This window comes from Benincasa hispida, chromosome 10 (assembly GCF_009727055.1).
Source record: "Benincasa hispida cultivar B227 chromosome 10, ASM972705v1, whole genome shotgun sequence".
Lineage (NCBI taxonomy): Eukaryota > Viridiplantae > Streptophyta > Magnoliopsida > Cucurbitales > Cucurbitaceae > Benincasa > Benincasa hispida.
The window spans coordinates 45,926,561-45,946,785 of NC_052358.1; the positions used below are offsets into that span (position 1 = coordinate 45,926,561).

A 20,225-nucleotide genomic window follows, 5' to 3' on the forward strand; every position below is an offset into this window, starting at 1 on the left:
GCTCTATCGTAGCACCTATTACTAATTGTCTAAAGAAAGGCAGTTTCCATTGGGGAGAGAAATAACACAGTAGCTTTGAATGTATCAAAGGAAAGTTGAGTTTCAGCCCTGTTCTTAAGCTACCATACTTCTCTTTACCATTTGAAGTAGCCGTGGATGCCTGTGGAGTGGGCATTGGAGGTGTATTATCACAACAAGGGCACCCTATTGAGTTCTTTAATGAAAAACTCAGTAATTCATGGCAGAACTGGAGTACTTATGAACAAAAATTGTATGCCTTTGTTAGAGCTTTGAAACTATGGGAGCACTATCTTCTTTCTAAAGAATTTATCTTGTTGGCGGATCACTTTTCGTTGAAGTACCTACAATCTCAAAAGAATATCAGTCGTATGCACGCACGGTGTATTTCCTTCATTCAAAGGTTTGACTTTGTGATCAAACACCAATCAGGCAAGGAGAATAAAGTAGCTGATACTCTAAGTCGAAAGAACTCTCTCCTTACTATCTTAGCCACCGAAGTAACTATTTTCGCTCATCTCCCATGCTTATATAAAGAAGATGTTGATTTTGCTGAGATATGGTACAATTACACCCACTTTATAAAGACTAATGATTTTCATATAGTGGATGGTTTCTTATTCAAAGGAGAGTAATTGTGTATTCCACACACTTCCGTTCGAGAAGCTCTTCTAAAAGAAGCACACTCGGGAGGATTGGCTGGACATTTTGGTCAAAATAAAATTTTTGAACTAGTGACTGCTCGATTTTATTGGCCACAAATTCGGAAGGACACAAATAACTTTGTTAAGAGATGTTCTATTTTTCAAAAAGCAAAAGGCACAAGCACTAATGTGGGTCTATATTCACCATTACCTATTCCCACAACCATTTGGGAATACTTATCAGCTGACTTTGTACTTGGTCTTCCAAAAACCCAATGAGGGTATGATGTAGTAATGGTGATAGTGGACCGTTTCAGTAAAATGACTCACTTTCTTTCTTGCAAAAAGACAAATGATACAGTTTATATAGCCAATCTCTTATTTAAAGAGATTGTTCAACTTCATGGAGTGCCCAAGTTCGTTGTATCTGATAGGGATGTCAAATTCCTTAGCCATTTTTGGCATACACTATGGAAGAAGTTTGATACAACATTGAAATTTAGCACTACCTCACACCCTCAAACTGATGGGCAGACAGAAGTTACCAACAGAATATTGGAAAATCTTATACGTTGTCTAAGTAACTCAAAGCTGAAACAATGGGATTTGTCCCTTGCTAGCAAAGTTTTCCTTTAATAATATGAAGAATAGATTAACAGGAAGATGCCCCTTTGAAGTTGTATATACCAGAACTCCAAGACCAACTTTTGACCTTGCTAACTTGCCTTCTATATTGGATGTTAGCATTGAGGCTGAAAGTATGGCTGAAAGAATTCAAAAGCTTCATCAAGAAGTCCATGATCATTTGGAGAAAACTACCTTGTCTTACAAAGAAGCTAGAGACAAGTCTAGAAGATAAGTTAATTTTGAGGTAGGAAACCTAGTAATGATCCACCTACGCAAAGCTCGATTTCCTACTGGTACGTACAACAAATTGAAAGATAGACAACTTGGACCATTTCAAGTATTAGAGAAATATGGCACCAATGTATACCGCATTGAATTACCAACAGATTTGCACATTAATCTAGTATTCAACGTGGCTGACTTAAAGCCTTATTTTGCTCCGGACAGCTTCCATTTAGCATCCTAATTGCCTCACGAATGAGTCCAATCTTGAGGGGTGGATTTGATGTAACTATAAGCCTTACTTCTTTAATTAGCTATAGTTAGTTTGTTAGTTTTGACTTTAACTTTAGTTAGTTTGTTGGTTTTGAACAAACTTGTAATCTTTATCTATAAATAAAGTCTTTTCCCTCATTTTGAGGAGATATTCATTCATTCAAAATATTAGATTTTTTGTTTCACACCATATTCCAAGTATCATTTTTCCATGAGTCTATTTGTGTAATTCAATTCCTTTTAGAAAGTGCTCTTCGATATAAACCAAGTGGTAATCATTAATGAATGGTTTTGGGTGGTTTACAAATAATAAATATATACAATGATAAGAAATAGGGAATTCAAGGCAAACTTCATCCTGCGAATAAACTGCCTTAAGTTATCTGGTCCGATTATAATCACATCAACCTGCTTATAAGCTCAAAACAACTTCTATTCATCCATGTTTTTAAGTACCGTTAGAAGCCTAAGTAATTAGTCCTATATTTCTATAGCTAATTAATGATTTTTAAGAGCTTAGCTACTATACAAATTTTAATAATTCCATAAAGTAAAGACACATCTTCTTTAGGACAAGATTTATTACCCTGCCTTAATTAATAAACTATCGGATAATATAATATTTTATTTTGATTATATTCACAGGATTATTTTATAGTTTCCAAATTCCCTAAATTATTTCGAAAGAAAGCATTTAAAAAAATTGAATAGGATTGGAACAAACTTTCTTTGAAGTTTAAAGAATAATTTTTGGAAAATTTGTACGGATGACCCAACAATTGAGCCCAAAATGTCAAATGACCCTTTTTAAAAAAATAATGTCAATTGACCCTCTGCTGACGTCATCGCCCTATCAAATTACTTAATTTGCCCTTACTTCGTCTTCTTACCTTTTTGCTGAGAAAACCCACCAAAACTAAACTATTATTCATTCAAATTTTCCAAGGCTGACGACTGTATTGCTCATAAACGAAAAAAAACTATTTCCGGCTTGCAAACGATTCTACTTCCTGCTTTCAATCAAATCTTATCGATAAATCTTTCTTTCAATATGGTTTTGTTTGTTTGTTTTTTTGGTTTTGGATGTGTTCTGTAGTTGAAGATGAGTAGAAAGAGTTTGTGAGCGAGATAAGTGAACCTATGGTTTTTTTGTTTGTTTTTCTGGTTTTCGATGTGTTATGTGGTTGAAGACGAGTAAAAAGAGAGAATGTGAGGGAGATAAAGGAAAGAGACACCGGAGAGAGCGACATCAGAGAGAGCAAGATTGTGAGAGAGAGCGACATCGGAGAGAGCGACACCAGCGAGAGAGATTCTAGCGAGAGCGATGCCAGCGATAGCCATTCTAGCGAGAGCGATGCCAGTGAATCCATTCTAACAGAATGTTTTTTTACATTTTTTTTTCTGAAGGAGTTTATTGATTGAATTTTTTAATAAATGCAGGAGTGATTTAAGATGGCTACACATTTCAGAATAGCTAAAGGTGATAGATTTCCCAATTAAGTAATCAGCTTGACCCACATTGCCAATGCAAACAAGATTGTCAAAGAAAAGCTCACGCCAACGCAGTTGGCCATGTCCAAGAGAACAGTTTTTGGGCGATTTGTTGACGTTGATATGGTGTTCAATAGCTCAATTGTCCATCACATGTTGCTCAGATAAGTGAAGAGGACAAAATCAGACTCAATGACATTCGCTGTCTGTGGGAAGCTTGTCACCTTTTCGAAGGATGATTTTTTGGATGCAATTAGGATGCAATTAGCATGTCAGCTATGGGCAAACACTCCATATTTTTTATATGTAACATTGTATTTTTTATTCTTTGTAAAAATATTAATTTATTTTTTATGTATGTAAAAACATTCATTTATTTTTTATGTATGTAAAAACATTCATTGTATAATTGAACATATATTTTTTATGAAAGTTCAAAGTTCAAAGTTCAAAGTTTAGTATCAGAATTTTATTAGAACACCTGGCTATTGCTCTTTTCATTGTATAATTGAATTTTATCAGTATTAGAACAGAGCACATCCAAAACCAATTATACAACACATCCAATTGAAAGAACATTCATTGTTTAATCTTTGTTTATTATCTATTTTGTTTCAAGAATGTGTTCTGTAAAAACATTCATTGTATAATTGGTTTTGGATGTGTTCTGCTACTGCCCTTATCAGTATCAGAATTTTATCAGAACATGTAAGTTCAAAGTTCAAAGTTCAACATCATAATTTTATCAGAACATGCATAATTGAGCTTAGAACATTATATGGTTCAAGTTTCAAAGTTCAAAGATTGAGAGAGCGAGAGGTTGAGAGAGAGCGAGATTTAGAGAGCAAGATGTTCAGAGAGAGCGAGATTGTGAGAGATTATGAAGTCATTGTTTTTTGTTACATGTATGAAGATTGAGAGAGTATTTGTTATCCACTTTTGTTACAAGTATGAAGTTATTGTTTTTTGTTTTCAGTATGAAGATTGAGAGAGTATGAAGTTATCCATTTTTGTTACAAGTATGAAGACTGAGAGAGTATGGCAATGGAGAGAGTATGAAGATTGAGAGAGTGAATATTGCTATTATATAAATACTCCAGCTTGTTATTGTTTTTTGTTTACAAGATGAAAGTATGAAGTATCAAATGTTATAAGTATGAAGTATGAAAAACAATGAAGTATGTTACAAGTATGAAAAAGTATGAAGTATGTTACAAGTATGACATATGAAAAATTGGTCAATGGTATTTATAACTAAACTGGATGAGGGGTGTTTGTGTCTCGGTCTCTGGCATTTTCGGCACGTCACACAGTTGTAAGCGGTTCAGTACAATTTTGGCGGTTATGTCCATAATTCTTACACCGACCACACTTTATTTGTCTGCGAAATTCTCCTCACTCTTCATCGCCCAGCTCGTGGCACAAACTTCAGAGGAAGGATAATCTTTTCTACATATCCAGAAGGTTTTTTCCATTCAGATATGTGGCCAAGTGGATTTATAGGCTCTACATACACAGTCATTAGAGAGTCCATTGTATAAAATCGACTACAAAGACAGTGGATGGGTATATTTCTTTCCTTGGCAACAACAATTACATGGGAATACGGGATACTAAGTGATTGGAATTCCCTACACGTGCATTCCTTCGTGTGAAGATTTACAATACCGTCCAATCGATTATCTCGCATGTGTACCCGATAACAATCAATACGCTCCACCCAATATCGTCTGCCCTTATCAGCTTCACTTGCCAATTGGATTTCATAGTAGTCAGAGTGCAATGTCGTTCGAGATGCCCAGTAATTCCTCCGTTCATAGAACCACGATTGAAGCATTCCTCTAACATGTTCAATCAAGCATACTATGGGCATCAGTCGATACTCTTTAGTTAAGGAATTGAAACACTCTGTACTGTTGGATGTCATGTTATTGTATCTTCGTTTTATTTGGTAAACCCGTGCCCACCTTTGAAGACCGATGTCTTCTAAATATTTTGTGACAGTACTGTCTCTAAAACTACGGAGTTCATCCTATTTTGTCTGGAACTCTATCATACGAAATGGCCTTACTGCATTTCTAAATATCCCAACAACCGTGCTATCCTTAAAGTTTGTAATTATATCCTACAGTACTGTCTCTAAAACTACGGAGTTCATCCTATTTTGTTTGGAACTCTATCATACGAAATGGCCTTACTGCATTTCTAAATATCCCAACAACCGTGCTATCCTTAAAGTTTGTAATTATATCCTGTTCTATATGCCATGTGCATAATCCATGAAATGCTATGGGAAAAAATGCACGAATAGAGGTGCCAAGCATAATCAACTCTGTCCTATGACTTGAAGACACAGATGGTGAACCCACTGAAGCTGTTGTAGAACGATGCACATCTCCATGATCACGATCCATTTCATTCAATCCAACTGGTTGCTCATTCACATCCACATCCACTGAAGGACCACAATCCATATAATCGAATGTTGATGATACAATGTTGGTAGACAGTGGAATATCAGTGTTGGTAGACAATGGAATATCATCTTGACCCAATGAAGTTGATACGATTCCTCGTATTGTCTGTCCACAGTCGTATCATCATGACTCACATCTCCAAACCCCATTCCAACCCTTTCATCCTGTTTAGACTTCAACGTTACAACTATCTGAAGTCTACTAACCTCTTCTCGCAAAAGAAAGAACTCAAGATCATCATCATCCGTTATGCATTGTGGAGAGACTTCAAAATTAAGATTATATTTAACTTTCAGGATAAGATCAAACTCTGAAGAACTGATTTTTGTAGCCCTGTAAATGCGAGATTTAAGTTCTTCATAATTCACTGTAGGGGGCACAACGATTCCTTTCAACTGTCCCCCAATATACGAACTTTCATTCTCATCCCAAGCACCTCTAAATCGAATAAATATACACTTTCCTATCATCCTACAAAGCAAGAGAACATTTGTCATTAAGCTGTACAAGCAATTGAAGTGTACTCTCGCTCTCTCAATCTCGCTCTCGCTCTCAAAATCTCTCTCTCTCAAAATCTCGCTCTCTCTCATAATCTCGCTCTCTCTCTTACTCTTCCTCTTTCTTACTAGCCCAATACAAAATTTCGTAGAAATAACACATAAAAAATAATTAAACAGACTCAAAATAATAATGTTTCACCTTTCTAAAAAAGTTGTTCTGTTCCTTGCTGAGAAAGCCTCGTCTTAGATATCCCCGTTCGAAAAATCTCCGTTCAACAAAACACCGTCGAAAACCAGAGAAGTAATCAACTTTGAAATGGAGTTTAGAGTTCAAAGAAATCACCATTGTATTGTGTTTAGGTATTATTGATTTGATTTGAGGCTTCCATCGTGACATTTTGTCAAATCAATAATACATTGACAAATAATCACATCAACCAGGGAATTTCAAGCGAGAGCAAGAGAGAGAGTGAGAGTGTGTCATTAGACAATAGCGAGATTTACCTCGTGCGTGAGACCGGTGTACGGGCAAATTAAGTAATTTGGTATGGCGATGATGTCAGCAGAGGGTCAATTGACATTATTTTTTAAAAATTGTCATTTGACATTTTGGATCCAATTTTTGAATCTTCCGTACAAATTTCTCAATATCTTGAATAGTTGAGTCAAGAGAAAAGAAAAGTAAAAGATACGATCCAATCCATGTAGTATATGCATGTACAAGTGTGAAGAGTTGTTGGGGCCGAGGCTGCGTGTGGCGCGCGCGGGAATGCGCGAGGTTGGAGCGTGGCGGAGCGAGGGCCACCGCGCGCGCGGGGGCCGTAGAATTCGCGGCTCCACCAAACCACTACATTGTGGACTAAACTTAACCCATTACCTTTAATATAAATAACTTTATCCATTTTTTTCAAACGTCACAATCAACAACTTCAAAGTTTCCCATATGTCACATTCTGCCGCCCTATTAATATTAAATTTCCTATCTTCTCTAACCAAACTTTTCTTTATAATTTTCTTATCTCACAATTAATTGTATAAATGTATACATTTTTTAATATTAGATTTTACCAAATTTTGATTAAAAGTGTATATTTTAACTAGTTGAGTTATAACTTATACTCAGTTGACAGACTCTCGACTAAGATACCAAAGATCCAAATTCTTTCCTCCTACATTTTATTGAACTCTTAAGAAAATATCATCATAAATCCTATTGTAGAAATTAGTAAAGATGATTATTTCAATGTTGCATTAGCCAAAAGTAAACATGAGATAACAAATCTACTTTCAGTGAGATGACCTTTAGACAAAGACACGTGTGTAAGACGTGCACCAAATTCACATTGGTCTATATCCTCACTCCCTCCAAAACATGGGTACCCTTAAACCCAAACCTACCAAGGTTGGAGTACAAAAGATAGCCGTCTTTTTCAAAATTATCCAATATGGGATTCTCCAACCAAGGACGATTCCCTCTTTTTTTTAAAAAAAAAAATAATAATAAATTTTCACCAACACTTATAGATCTAAATCATACATATAATATACAAAAATAATATCTATATATTTGATATCTTTCTTTTTAAATGGGATCTCAATTCCAACCATGATTTCATTTAATATCTTATAACTAAAATCCTTTTTTTTTTTTCAATTTACTTCCTCGAAGCCTTGTTTATAGATCTATGGTCGTGAGAATCTAGGCATTAACTATACTTTGAAATTTTGATTACTTGAATTTTCTTAGTTAAATAATAATATTTGTGTTATTATTATTTTTGTGTAGGCATCAAATAGATTAAACGTCTCTCTATCTTATGACTTTGATCTTTAATAAAAAAAAAAAAAAAGGTCTTTTTAAATATATAAAAAATATATATTTACACTCTATATTAAAAAGTTCTACAAATACATGTACTTTTAAACTTTGGACTATAATAAAATCTTACTAGTTAAAATTAAAATAATATTTACAATATTAAATAAAAATTAATCATGTTAAATTAATCACGGTTTTAATTTAAAAACTAGCCACTATTCTTAAAATATTAAAACAATAAAAAAAGAATAATTTTCGAATAAAATTTATTTTTTTTAAAGCTATATTTTAAATTTTTTTAAAATATATGTGTTAAACTACATAACAGGTGCAACTCACACTAATGATTTATAGTATATAGTAAATGAAAGAACTACATTCACTTACAAACACAAAAGAAGAACAAAGATTTTTTTCTTGATGAGAGAAAGTATGGTACTTAAATAATCAATACAAGATCGACGTGGATTGATTTGAGGGAAAAAATGTTTTTAAAAAAATTCATTTTTATTTGAACACTTTTGATAAAAATTGGTTAAAATATACTTCAATTCTATACTCACAATCGCAAACGAAGATTTTACCTATTTTTTTAAGTAGGAGAAAGATATTGTCATGTGTATCATTATTATTTTAGGTTTTTTTTTTTTTTTTTTTTACAATATGTAAGGTGGAATAATCGAACCTCTGATTTCAAGGTTGATACATAAACATTATGTCAATTAAATTATCTTGATTTTGATTTTTTTTTTTTTTTTTTTTTTGAGAAGATTACTTTTTAATTATCTTAAATTTGACCGTTTAATTATCATCTATTAAATCTTGTTCTTTCATTTAAATATATATATATATATATATATATATATATATATATATAAAATCTTCTCAGTATTTAGTTGTTTTGATTTACTATTTTTAATTAAACTATAATTTGGGAAGGACATTTTAATCCATTGAATTATCTCCAATTTATCGTTTGATCATTCATGTGATAAAAAAAGTTATTTTGTAAAATTTCAAAACCACCGTTTAAATAAAGCCATTTAGTTCTCTGACTCAATCCAATTCATACAGACTATCATTTTCTAAATCTTAGAATTGAAAAATTACAAGATTGTGAAATCTACTAAATTGATAGGGCCTCTTTTGGTAGATAATTTGAAAACAAATAAATTAATAAAAATATATTTATACTTCATTTTTTTTTTAATATGTATTTAGTAATGGATTCAAAGATTAAATTTTAATTTAAAGAATTGTTTAAAATTTGTTTGATACTATTTATAAATCATTAGTGGTAGGTATCCACTAATATTTTCACTAGTATTTCGTTGATAATAAATTATTATCAATTTATTAATGAATATTATTTTTGTTAAAAAAATTATATAATAAAATTTATAATACATTACATAATACATATTGTATTTTTTTTAGAAAAAAATGAAGTGAATTTATGATATGATGTATTATATTTCTAAATGTTTAATATTTGAACAACAAAAATATAAAATTGTTGTATTTAGAATTTTCACTGTTTGAATCAATCCGAAAATAGTTGTTAGTAACAGAATTAGGGTTGTCATAAAATATAATCTAGATTTTCTATTGAATATCAATCCTAATTTTTCCACGGAATAATATTTAGATACAATCTAAGCAACACTCATCTTTCTACACCCCTTTAATCGAATAGAAAAAAAAAATAAAAGAAAACAAAATTTGTCACATAACAAAATGTGGTTGAACTAGGTGGACTATTATAGCTCAAGATGCATCAAGTATTTTTTTTTTATTTAAAAAAATTTATTTTAAAATATAAGAAAATGAGACCACTTATTTACAAATATAACAAAATTTTATTGTCTATCAATATCCGTGACAAATGACATTTTGTTATATTTGAAAATATTTTTAGTAGTTTTATCCTTTATAATATAATTATTAAAAATATATATATTCTTTTTAAAAATATGTTGTACTTTTTTTTTTCTTTTGGTAATTTTTCGAATTTTATCTTATTTTAGGTTAAAATGATTTAAACAACAAAGTTCATAACTATGGAAATCAAAGTGACATACAAAAACAAAGGAAAGATTCAAGATTAGATAACATGATTAAACAGAAAACTATGAGTGAATTAATGGGATCGCCATCTCCAATTCTTCTAGCTTTAGCAGTCTGAGCGACAACTTTATCTTCTCAAATCCTCTTCTCCACTTTGCTAAATCTTTACCTCACACCCAGAGACTCCTGCAGAAGCCATGGACAGGCTTCTGTATTCTTCTTCTCCAACCCCTTTAAAACCCCATCTTAAGCAGCGCTTTCCTCTTCTTCCTCGACTCGGTCGCATTGACTCATCAAAGTTCCATTTCCCCTCATCAACCCGTTCCGAGTTTGCTGGACTCAATTCGTTCTCTTCCAGAAACGAAAACCCAATTCTATCTTCTTCTTCTCCTCCTTCTCCTCTGCCTATTTCTTCCAATACTTTGCTATCTCTGACTGTTTCTCGAGATGGGTCGGCGCCGAAACCTCATTTTCTTCAGCAGATTGAAGTTTCTCCCTCAGGTGAACGAAAGGTATGTCGACAAATTTAGTCCATGGGTTTGTTTTCGAGACATTGTTGCTTATGAAGCATTTGATTATAATTGCAATTAACATGATCTATTTCTGCGTTGTTTGATGAACTCTCTGTGTCTGGACTGCTGGTTAGCAAACTGATTGATGAGCAACGTAATTTTTGTCCTTATTAAGAGCACAGGAAAGGGGAAAAGAGAATGGGGCTTATAGTAGTTTTCTTATGATTCCATGAGGTCAAAATGGAACTGCTTTTTCCAGGAGTTTGGTTTTATCTTGGCTCCTCAGAGGAGCCTCCTCCATCCGCCTCTTAGAGAGAAGGGTTGCTTTCTTTGGGAAGCTGGGGTGTGTGTCTATTATGTGGGTGTTATGGAGAGAGAGAAATAACAGAGTGTTATACTGGTATTGTTGGTTAAGACTATTTCCATTGAAATTGGTATCATTCTGGATGTCACGTTGAAGTAGTAATTTTTAGTTTTGTTGCTAACAAAACCAAACTTGAAGGACTAATGGATGGATTCTTCGTACTTGGGATACCCGCGAATCAAATTTGGGAGGATTTTAGTTAGTGGATTGTTGCTTCACCTCCAAACTTACATTTGCACCCTCTTGCTTCTAGCCACAAGGAAAACACGTGTTAGTCTTAACCTTAGAACTTGAATTTTTAAGGCTGATGAACGATAGCGAAATACTGAAATGGGATGATTCAATTGGGCATCAATTAGGAGAGCTGCAACTTTGATCAAACTTGGATTCTACACTATGGAAGCTGGAAGTAGATGAATTCTCTTGCAAATCTTTTTTTGATTATATGACCCTACATCTCTTTCATAGGTAAAGCAAACGAATGATTTGGAAATTCGGAAAATAGATACCAACATGACAAATCCAAGAGAGATATCCCAAGTTTTATCACAAACCGTGCCAAAGTGAGAATGTCATTGTCATGCAAATCAAAAAGCTCATCTGGAAATCCAATGTGCCCAAGAAATCCACTTGGTCCATGATCTTCCAGTAAATAAATACTTACAAAAGAAAGTCCACTCGGAGATATCTCAACTTGACAATATTAATGTATTCCATGAAGGAGTAGTAAATCTAGGAAAAGTCTGGACGACCTATTTGCTCCACTATAGAGATTTGGGGACTGAAGTATCCCTTATTTTGTATTCCTATTCCACAAAGTTCAAACAAAGTAAAACAATCATAATGCATTCCGTCTTGGCCAATTGGAGGGAAAAGAAAAGGGAAAAAATTGTGAGTGATTGAATAGATAGGGGAAAACTATAAAACTCACCTGCAATTTGGATCTTATTAAATTTTCCTCAGAAATAAGTTTTCTGGGAGTTTCTTCCAATGGAGTAATTTCATGGGATATTTACATGGCATGAGAGTCTGGGGAAGAACAACCAATCAAAGTGAAGGCTAAACAAAAGCCAAGTGTGGAACTTCCCATACTCTTTAACTTCACTTTCAGGGGCACTACTAAATCTTTAATATGTAGAGATCTAGAGCTGATCTGTATTCAATTCATTCATCAATGCTCTCAACATCTTTTAGGCTTCTTCAAGTGGAAAAGGTTTGGTTTCTATCAGGAACTATTTTCAAATGCAATTTGGGTTTGGTAAAAGTTAGAAGTAAGATTAGAACTAAAGGAGATGGGTTATGATTATTACCGTGGGAGGGTTGTTGATAAGGTAGCATGTCAGCAAGTGTTCTTCACAAGGCGTGCGCCTTAAAGGGAAAGTTCTCTGAGTGTGTGTGTGTGTTTTAAAAAAATATTTTAATTTTTAACTTCGTTGTTGGATTTTAAATCTTAAATCTTATTATTCCTTCATTCCCTCCACTGGATTATGACACAACCCCCCAACCCCAACTCCCAAGGTAAGGAAGATGAAAAAAGAGGACAAGGTCAAAATTGCAGATATATTGCTCTGACTACCAGTAATCAATTTTTACTAAATTCACTTTCCCTCGTTGAGTGCCTAAGAAGCATGGACACAGACACGACACGATACGGCACGACAATACGCCAATTTAAAAAATACTAGGACACTGATACGTCGGGGATAAAGTTTTTATTATTACTTTTTAAGGATACGTATAAATTTAACATAAAATACTAAATGCACTCTACTAAAAGAAACATAAAATGTTAAGTTAATTAACAATTATAAGAGATGAAACATTTAGGTTACTAAATTCAGTTTTTTATGTTTATGATTTTTTTTCTTTGGTTAAAAAAATGGGTTTTCCTACATATAATTACTGATTCGGACTTTAAATTTAGGGCCAACATGAAAGGTTGGACCATTTTCTCTTTGAAAAAAAATTTCCAGGCGTGTCTGGGAAGTGTCCTAAACCCACGTGTCTGAAATTAAAAATAAATAAATAAATAAAAATAGGACACGTAAATTTGTGTCTTGCACATGTGTCCAACGTGTCCGCGTCCGACACGGACACTCTGCCTAAAATGGAGTGTGCATGCTTCATAGTTGAGTGCAATAATTTGATGAACAATGTGGGGATATAGTCTTTATGTTAATTGCTCTATCCTTTAGTGAGCCGCAACGTTTGGACAGGTTTCATTTTAGCTTCTTTTATAGTTTTGGAAATTATTCCTAAACTTTGAAATGACATCATTTTATGATAGAATTTGGATAGGAACACACCAACATCTTCTGGATTTTAATCTAATGCCCTTTTGGTTCATTTTCTTGTACTTTTTCTGTTTAATTTATGGTATTGATTATCAATTTATGGTGGGGATAAGATGCTTATTAAGCTTAGCATGACTTCTTCCACTAAACTCTTCCATGTCAGTTTGCAGTCCAATGATAGTACATATTTGGTTTGCTCTATCATCTATTTTATTGTCAGCCTGGGATCTTATTACTGTTTTGTTTTATTGGCTTGCAGAGGACTAGCTTAATTCTAATGCATCATACTTTAAATTGTGATAGTTTGTTTCAGGAGTTTTGACTCAGCTACTGTATTTATGTGTCAATTATCAGTATTATTACCATTTTAGTTTGGAAGCTTACTGAGTTTTCATATCACAAAATTTTAGGCAAAAACTACCTGGACATTAATGGCACTCTGTATTGCTATTCTGGTCTTGATCCAACCAGTTTTTGCACCTTCAGCTTTAGCGTCCTTCCACTCGGCAGCTACGACTGGGGGTCCATCTGCTGCCACCGTTGGGGGAAGATTTTTCCAGTCTGAACTATTGAGCAGTGCTTGGACTGGTTTCTTTGCCGGATGTTTACACACGTTATCGGGGCCGGACCATCTTGCTGCATTGGCTCCTCTTTCCATTGGGCGTACTCGCATGGAAAGTGCTGTTGTTGGAGCTCTTTGGGGCTGTGGCCATGATGCAGGTCAGGTTATCTTCGGGCTCATATTTCTCCTATTGAAAGACCGCCTTCATATTGAAATTATTCGTACGTGGGGGACAAGAGTTGTCGGTATTACTCTGCTTGTAATCGGTGCACTAGGTATAAGGGAGGCTTCGGAGGTTCCTACTCCTTGCGTCGCCCTAGACAATGGCGAGTGTGATGTTAGTATTTATGAAGCATTAGAGAATCCAACAGGAGGCAAGAAGAAGATAGGTTTTGCAACTTTCGCAACGGGTATTGTCCACGGGCTACAACCAGATGCATTGATGATGATACTACCTGCACTTGCACTGCCCTCTCGAGTGGCTGGAGCTGCATTTCTTGTGATGTTTTTGGTAGGTACTGTAGTTGCAATGGGAAGTTATACAGTGTTCATAGGTTCTTGTACTCAGGCATTAAAGGAGAGAGTGCCCAGGATTACTGAGAAGCTCACATGGGCTGCTTCCTCTATAGCAATTGCTCTTGGATTTGCCATTCTCATCAGTCAGTATTTTGGGTTTAGCCTTTACTAAATTTCATCATTTTGACACTTTTCTTGCTTCCTTGTCATTGTTAGAAGAATATGCTAGTAATAAAAGGTTTGTTTATTATGCTTATAGCAAAATTTTCTCGAGCGCCCCTTCTATTAGCAAAATTCTGCATTCTCAAGTTTCATGTCAAATTCGCTTTTAATAGAAATGTAAGAGAAATCATTCTTCAATTTATTGAAAATCTGGAATTCATTCTGGACTCGCTCAAATTATCAAGTGAGAATGACTTTGCAAAAATGTTTTCCATAGTATTCCAAAATTGAAGTTTAAATTAAGGTGGTTAATTTGGTAAAGTTAGAATTTAGCCCTTATAATTTTAAAAATTAGAATTTAGTCCTTATCATTTATGAAATTTTATCAAATCAAACCATAGAAAAAAATATTTATTTTTTTTCCAAATTACAGGAAGTGAATTTGCAATTTAATCTTAAATTAATTTTGACTAACTTAATGCTGGACTGCTCATTGTTAGTAATAAGAAATGAAATGCCAATATTCGGGAGGATGATACAAGATTACTAGAAAGTATAATTTCCCAATTTCTATATGGTAGCAACCAACCAAGAGGGAACAATTTCTAAAAAGTAAAACGCAAATAGTTTATAGATCATATACGAGGAGAAACAGCTGCATCAATTATTTTCAAAATAAATATGATTTTAAACTACAAAATATTTGACATGGGAGCAAGACAGGAGTGTTTTACTGAAACAAATTTTACAAAGGTCTCTCATCATGGCTTCTGTTTTTTGTTGGTATCGTGAAGCACACAAACATCTGCCGCCGTCTTCATCTGAAACAGGCAACACGGTTGATATTAGAACTGGGAGATGCTACTTCTTAGCGAACGATGTTTATGCACGCCCTCAACTTAACATTGGACTAACTTCTCATACCTTATGCACCACAGACATTAGACGATAATGATATCCTTTTAACTCTTATACTATCAATCAAAAAGTCAATGTGATGGGAAGGAAAACACAGCGAGGTCTACGGTTAAAACAAAATAGGAGCGGAGAGGAAGGTTGTGGCAGGGTGTGCGACAGTGGTGAATAGAGGCAGCGGCAAGAGAGGCATGAGTGGATTTGAACAAGGGGTTGAACAGTACACAAAGTGATAATAGTAGATTTCATAAAACGAGCATTGTCCATTAGACATGTACTAAACGAAACCTTATTCATACAGTATGAATATGCATAAAAGTGAGAAACTTCCCTTACGATTGTTCTATGTGCTTCAGAAGTGAGGAAACTCTCTCCCACCTAATACTTCATCATGACTTGACTTTGCGGCTAGTGTGTAGAATCTCTTCGGTTGGCTTGGCAGGGGTGTAAACCAAAGTTGGTGCCTGGCGGATAGGTTAATCGCTGAAGTTCTTTTTGGGTGGTTCTTCAGAGACAAAGCAAGAGTTCTATGGATGAATACTGTCAGAGCTATACCGTTGGCTTCTCTGAAAGGAAAGGAATTCTAAAGTTTTCTCAGACAAGAAGTCTTCATTTTCTTTCTTTTTTTTTTTTAATTTTTTTATAGCATACAAAATCTACTTGGAGATCTCTGCATTGGTTTTTTCTTCTTATAATTAGTCCATTGATGGCATCATCTTTTAATCGAAAGGTCATCTTGTAATCCTTCCCTTGAAAAAGGGATGCCTCATCCAGTTATCCCTTTGCCCCTAGGTTGTTTTTGTTGGCTATAGCCTTTTGAATGAATTATCTTAGTTTCTTACCATCATCATCATCATCAAAAATTAAAAAGGGAAGCATTCATGCGGAGACACTGTAGAATTTAGCCTTTTACAACGAGGTAAAGATAGCTATATGAGTTACCTGTATGACATTAACAGCTTGCTTCACTGCCCATCCAAACAAGCTAATTACGACCAAAAGTGAGAGGAATGATTTTTGTTGTATTGAGTGTAATATAACCTGAAAAAGGTAGCAAGTTCAAACCACTGGGAATTGCCCTACCAACATCATGAAATTAAGACACTAACAACAAGCTATACTTACATCCATCAAATTCTCATTTTGTGTCTCCGCAAGAAGAAATAGAATGATGTAAAGAACCTGGAGATGGAAAATGGGGATCGAGAACAGGTGGTGGCTCACCAATGGGTATTTAAAATAGAGTAATCAAACAACAGAATTTCAAATTACCTCGCATGACACACAACAGTAAGCCATAAATGTCCTATTTCCATAATATGCCTTAAACAGCCAATTGGTGCTGTCTTTGACATCTTTATGACTGGCTTTGCCTATCAGAAAGGTACTGAGGTAATAGTAAACCAAAAAAATTCAGAGATGCCGCAATATAATTGTGCACAGTGAAGGAAAAAATGAACACATGATCAAGCAAAATAAAAGAAATATGATACCTGTACATTTGAAGCCAGTGGCTAGCAATATCCAAGGCAAGCAATGATACGAAAATCAAACCAGGCCTGCATTACAACCATCGAGTACATTATAATATTTGCTACTTTTTAGTCATTCAAAAAATCACTTGGAACAAGTAAACATATTATACACATATATAATCCTTACCTGTATACTTGGGATAGAATTACTAGTAGACAAGCAGTGCTAATCCTGTGATACAGCAGATTCTGATCAAAATTGTCAATCAAGGGCAAGGTTGTATGCCCTGAAGGGCTTGATATCAATATAAAGTTGTAATAACAAGCACAAAAAATCCAGTAGTATACTAAATTTCCATATTTTAGACGCCGATATAGATATAAAGGTTAAAGAAGATTGTACCGGTCTGTTACCATGTCCAGCACAGCCCCAAACGTGGAAACTGAATCATTAAAAAAAAAAACATTACATTTTACAGATAATTGTCCAACTTAAACAACTATCAGAGGTCAAGTTATTGAAAGCACTTGAAGCACCCTTTCAATACAAATGTACATAGGTTAGTCAAGGGCTCTCCAATATAATTTTCTTCCAAAAAAACATAAATAGTTCAATACCAGAATAAGTCAAACTGGGAAGTCATTAACCACAGGTTATTCTTTCACTTAGTTCAATTAAAGTACTTAACACTGGGTATCACGGAATTATAAACATTTAATTTTCTTCAACCTTAAGAATTTTCACATTACAGATTGACAGAAAAATAAAAAAGGATAACCAAAAGAGAATGAAGAAAACCATAACAGTCAAGATGAATATTGGCTATAAACATTTATGATAAAAACCAGAGAATTGCATCTAATGTATACGTTTCCACGAGTATTTCCTCGTATGTGCATATAGCAGGCAAAAACAAAAATAGGGTAAGTACCTTGATTGAATTTGCGAGCACACCAACCATCTATACCATCGCATACAAAGCTGAAAACATGAATTTTCAGTCAAAAAAACATGTCCAGTTTCCCACCTTTTGAATTAAGATATTACTGGAAAAGAAATGGGAATCTGGGAAATTAAGCACCCACCTGACAAAATAGAGGACTGAGAAGATTATTTTATTTGAGAAGCATAGAGCAAAGGCAACAATGTTCATGAGTACCCTTATATAACCTGCATTTCAGTTCAGAAATCATTTTAAAAAATCGTGTATGTGTCCACCTTCAGAAATTAAGTAGACTTCTCGAGAAGAAGCAGGACATTCAAGAGACAAATTTTCTTCCCACAGACAAATGGGTTTTAGCGCTAAAACTGATTGAAACAAGAGAAACTTGAATACCCACCAATAATATTGGGAACGTAAAGGTACACAGACAATTTACTTTGTTTCCGCACCAACTTATCAGCCATGGAAGCTTCTCAAAGACTTCAAAACTGAGTCAAATGAACTGCTCACGAAATCAATTTATACCTCCTGCATCCATCGCATATTTCCAAGATTAAGTATAAAGCCAAATCCGCACAAAAAACGGAAACAAAACTAATCCAATTAATCAAGAAAACGTTCAGTGAATCTAACAAGGAAGCAAAAGAAGGATAGAAGGGTTGAGAGAAAGAACCTGAAGGGAAAACGGCTGGTCCGGGTGCGCAGATCAAAAACCCTTGGCTGGCTGGCTGGCTGGCTACCCTTTTATCGATGATTTATTCGGATTCTTTGCATAACAGTGGAGCAAAGAAACGGAATAACTGCAATGTGAAAGCAAAGACAGAGGATTAAAATAAAATAGAGCTTGAAGAAAGATCGTGGGCCAAATGGGGCCCATCCAAATTAGGAATCTGGGCCGGGAACAGGGGGGAAGTGATGAAATTAGGAGGAAGAAGAGGGAATGATGATGAATGAGGGCTTAAATCAAAGGAATTAGAGATGAGAAGTTGAATCGTACCAGTCGGAAGAGGAGAAAGGAGAGAATCAATGAGGAAAGAAGCTGAAAAACAGAGAACGGAGAGATGGAAATGGTGGTGGAGAAATGGAGGAGACCAACTTGATGAGAACGTCAGAACTCAGAAGTCGGGCTCCAATGGCGGAATTTTGCATATGAGAAAGCTGGAATCTGACACGATGAGTACAGAGAAAGGGACTGAAATCAAACTCAAAATTAGGGCTACTGTTGATTAAGTTTTTTATTATTATTATTACTACTACTACTTATTCTTTTTTACAAAATTAATAATGATAATAATAATATAATTTATAATCTTAAAACTCTATGATTGTATTCGAACTTAGTGGTGTACATGGGTTGGGTTAAGAGATTTTTTTGGACCAATCAAAAAATTCGGATTAATCGGATTGGCAACCTAAATGATCCAAATAAAGATGTATATGATTTATAATATTTATAAGTTATAANCAACCCGACCATAAAACTGACCCAACCTGACACATACAATTTCGGTTGGGTAGTCCGAATTCTTCGGGTCATTTGAATACCCTATTTGAGACTCCATGATGTCGAAGGAAATATAAATTTTGAAGAAAAAAATGGATACAAACTATTATAATTGATTAATAAATTTTTTATTATAGCTTGATTGGATTGTTGTTGATCATATTTATTCATCATTTCTACAAAAGTAAGGTATATATTGCAAATATTTGTATAAATGTTGAAGTTTAAAAAAGAAATAGAAAAATAGTTACAAAATAATAAGTTTAGGAATAATTTGAAGTGACATGTGAAAATGAAATTTGTGGATAGTTAAAAAAAAAAAAAAAAAAAACTTAGATCAATTCAATTTTAAGGGGAAATTATGTGAAAATTTAAAGGAAAAAAAGTTTGAAGGAGGTTAAATATAAATATAGGTTTTTTTTGTTGTTTTTTTTTTTCCAAATTAAATATCTTTAGGGAAAAGAGTTTTGATTGAAAATAAAGCTAAAAATAGATAAAAGTTAGAAATTAGAAAAAGTAGCACATTGAAAAAACATCATCATTTATTGGAAAGGACATTGGTGTGTAAAATTATATAATTGTATGTAATTAGAACCATAAAATGAAAAACTTGAATGCGCTAACATAGCTAATTTTAAAAAAATCATAATTTTATTGAAATTCGAAATTCATCTAAACAAATGAATAAACAGAATAAAAAGTTTCTTGATATAGAGAAAAAACGAAATTTTTCCTACTTAAATTTCAAGATTTTGATAGAAATTTTCCACCATGGTTGTATCAACTAAGATCATGAATTAATAATAATCGCTAAAGAGAGCATAACTTAACTGACATCT

The 20,225-nt window shown here is 33.9% G+C and overlaps 2 protein-coding genes across 5 annotated transcripts; one reads left to right on the forward strand and one right to left on the reverse strand.

Annotated features, from left to right (window-relative positions):
• Nucleotides 1–10,158: 10,158 nt before the first annotated feature.
• LOC120088271 lies at nt 10,159–14,661 on the forward strand. The gene is made up of 2 exons (XM_039045451.1): nt 10,159–10,650; nt 13,719–14,661. Exons 1-2 carry the CDS (start codon nt 10,336–10,338, stop codon nt 14,556–14,558), a joined length of 1,155 nt encoding a protein of 384 aa, XP_038901379.1. The 5' UTR covers nt 10,159–10,335; the 3' UTR covers nt 14,559–14,661.
• Nucleotides 14,662–15,098: 437 nt separating this feature from the next.
• Nucleotides 15,099–19,110, reverse strand: LOC120088272 (CDP-diacylglycerol--inositol 3-phosphatidyltransferase 1). 4 transcript variants are annotated; one of them, XM_039045454.1, is made up of 13 exons: nt 18,880–19,110; nt 18,556–18,682; nt 18,280–18,410; nt 18,025–18,109; nt 17,871–17,920; nt 17,342–17,381; nt 17,126–17,170; nt 16,957–17,022; nt 16,736–16,850; nt 16,589–16,645; nt 16,406–16,504; nt 15,800–16,046; nt 15,099–15,369 (listed from the first exon to the last, which is right to left on the reverse strand). In XM_039045454.1, the coding sequence occupies exons 3-12, from the start codon at nt 18,344–18,346 to the stop codon at nt 15,816–15,818; spliced, it is 855 nt and encodes a 284-aa protein (XP_038901382.1). In that variant the 5' UTR covers nt 18,347–18,410; nt 18,556–18,682; nt 18,880–19,110; the 3' UTR covers nt 15,099–15,369; nt 15,800–15,815. The 4 variants fall into 4 exon arrangements, with proteins under 4 accessions (XP_038901382.1, XP_038901384.1, XP_038901383.1 ...); XM_039045456.1 differs by lacking the exon at nt 15,800–16,046 and having other exon boundaries at nt 15,187–15,369; nt 18,880–19,107; XM_039045457.1 differs by lacking the exon at nt 15,099–15,369 and having other exon boundaries at nt 15,847–16,029; nt 18,880–19,108.
• Nucleotides 19,111–20,225: the final 1,115 nt, after the last annotated feature.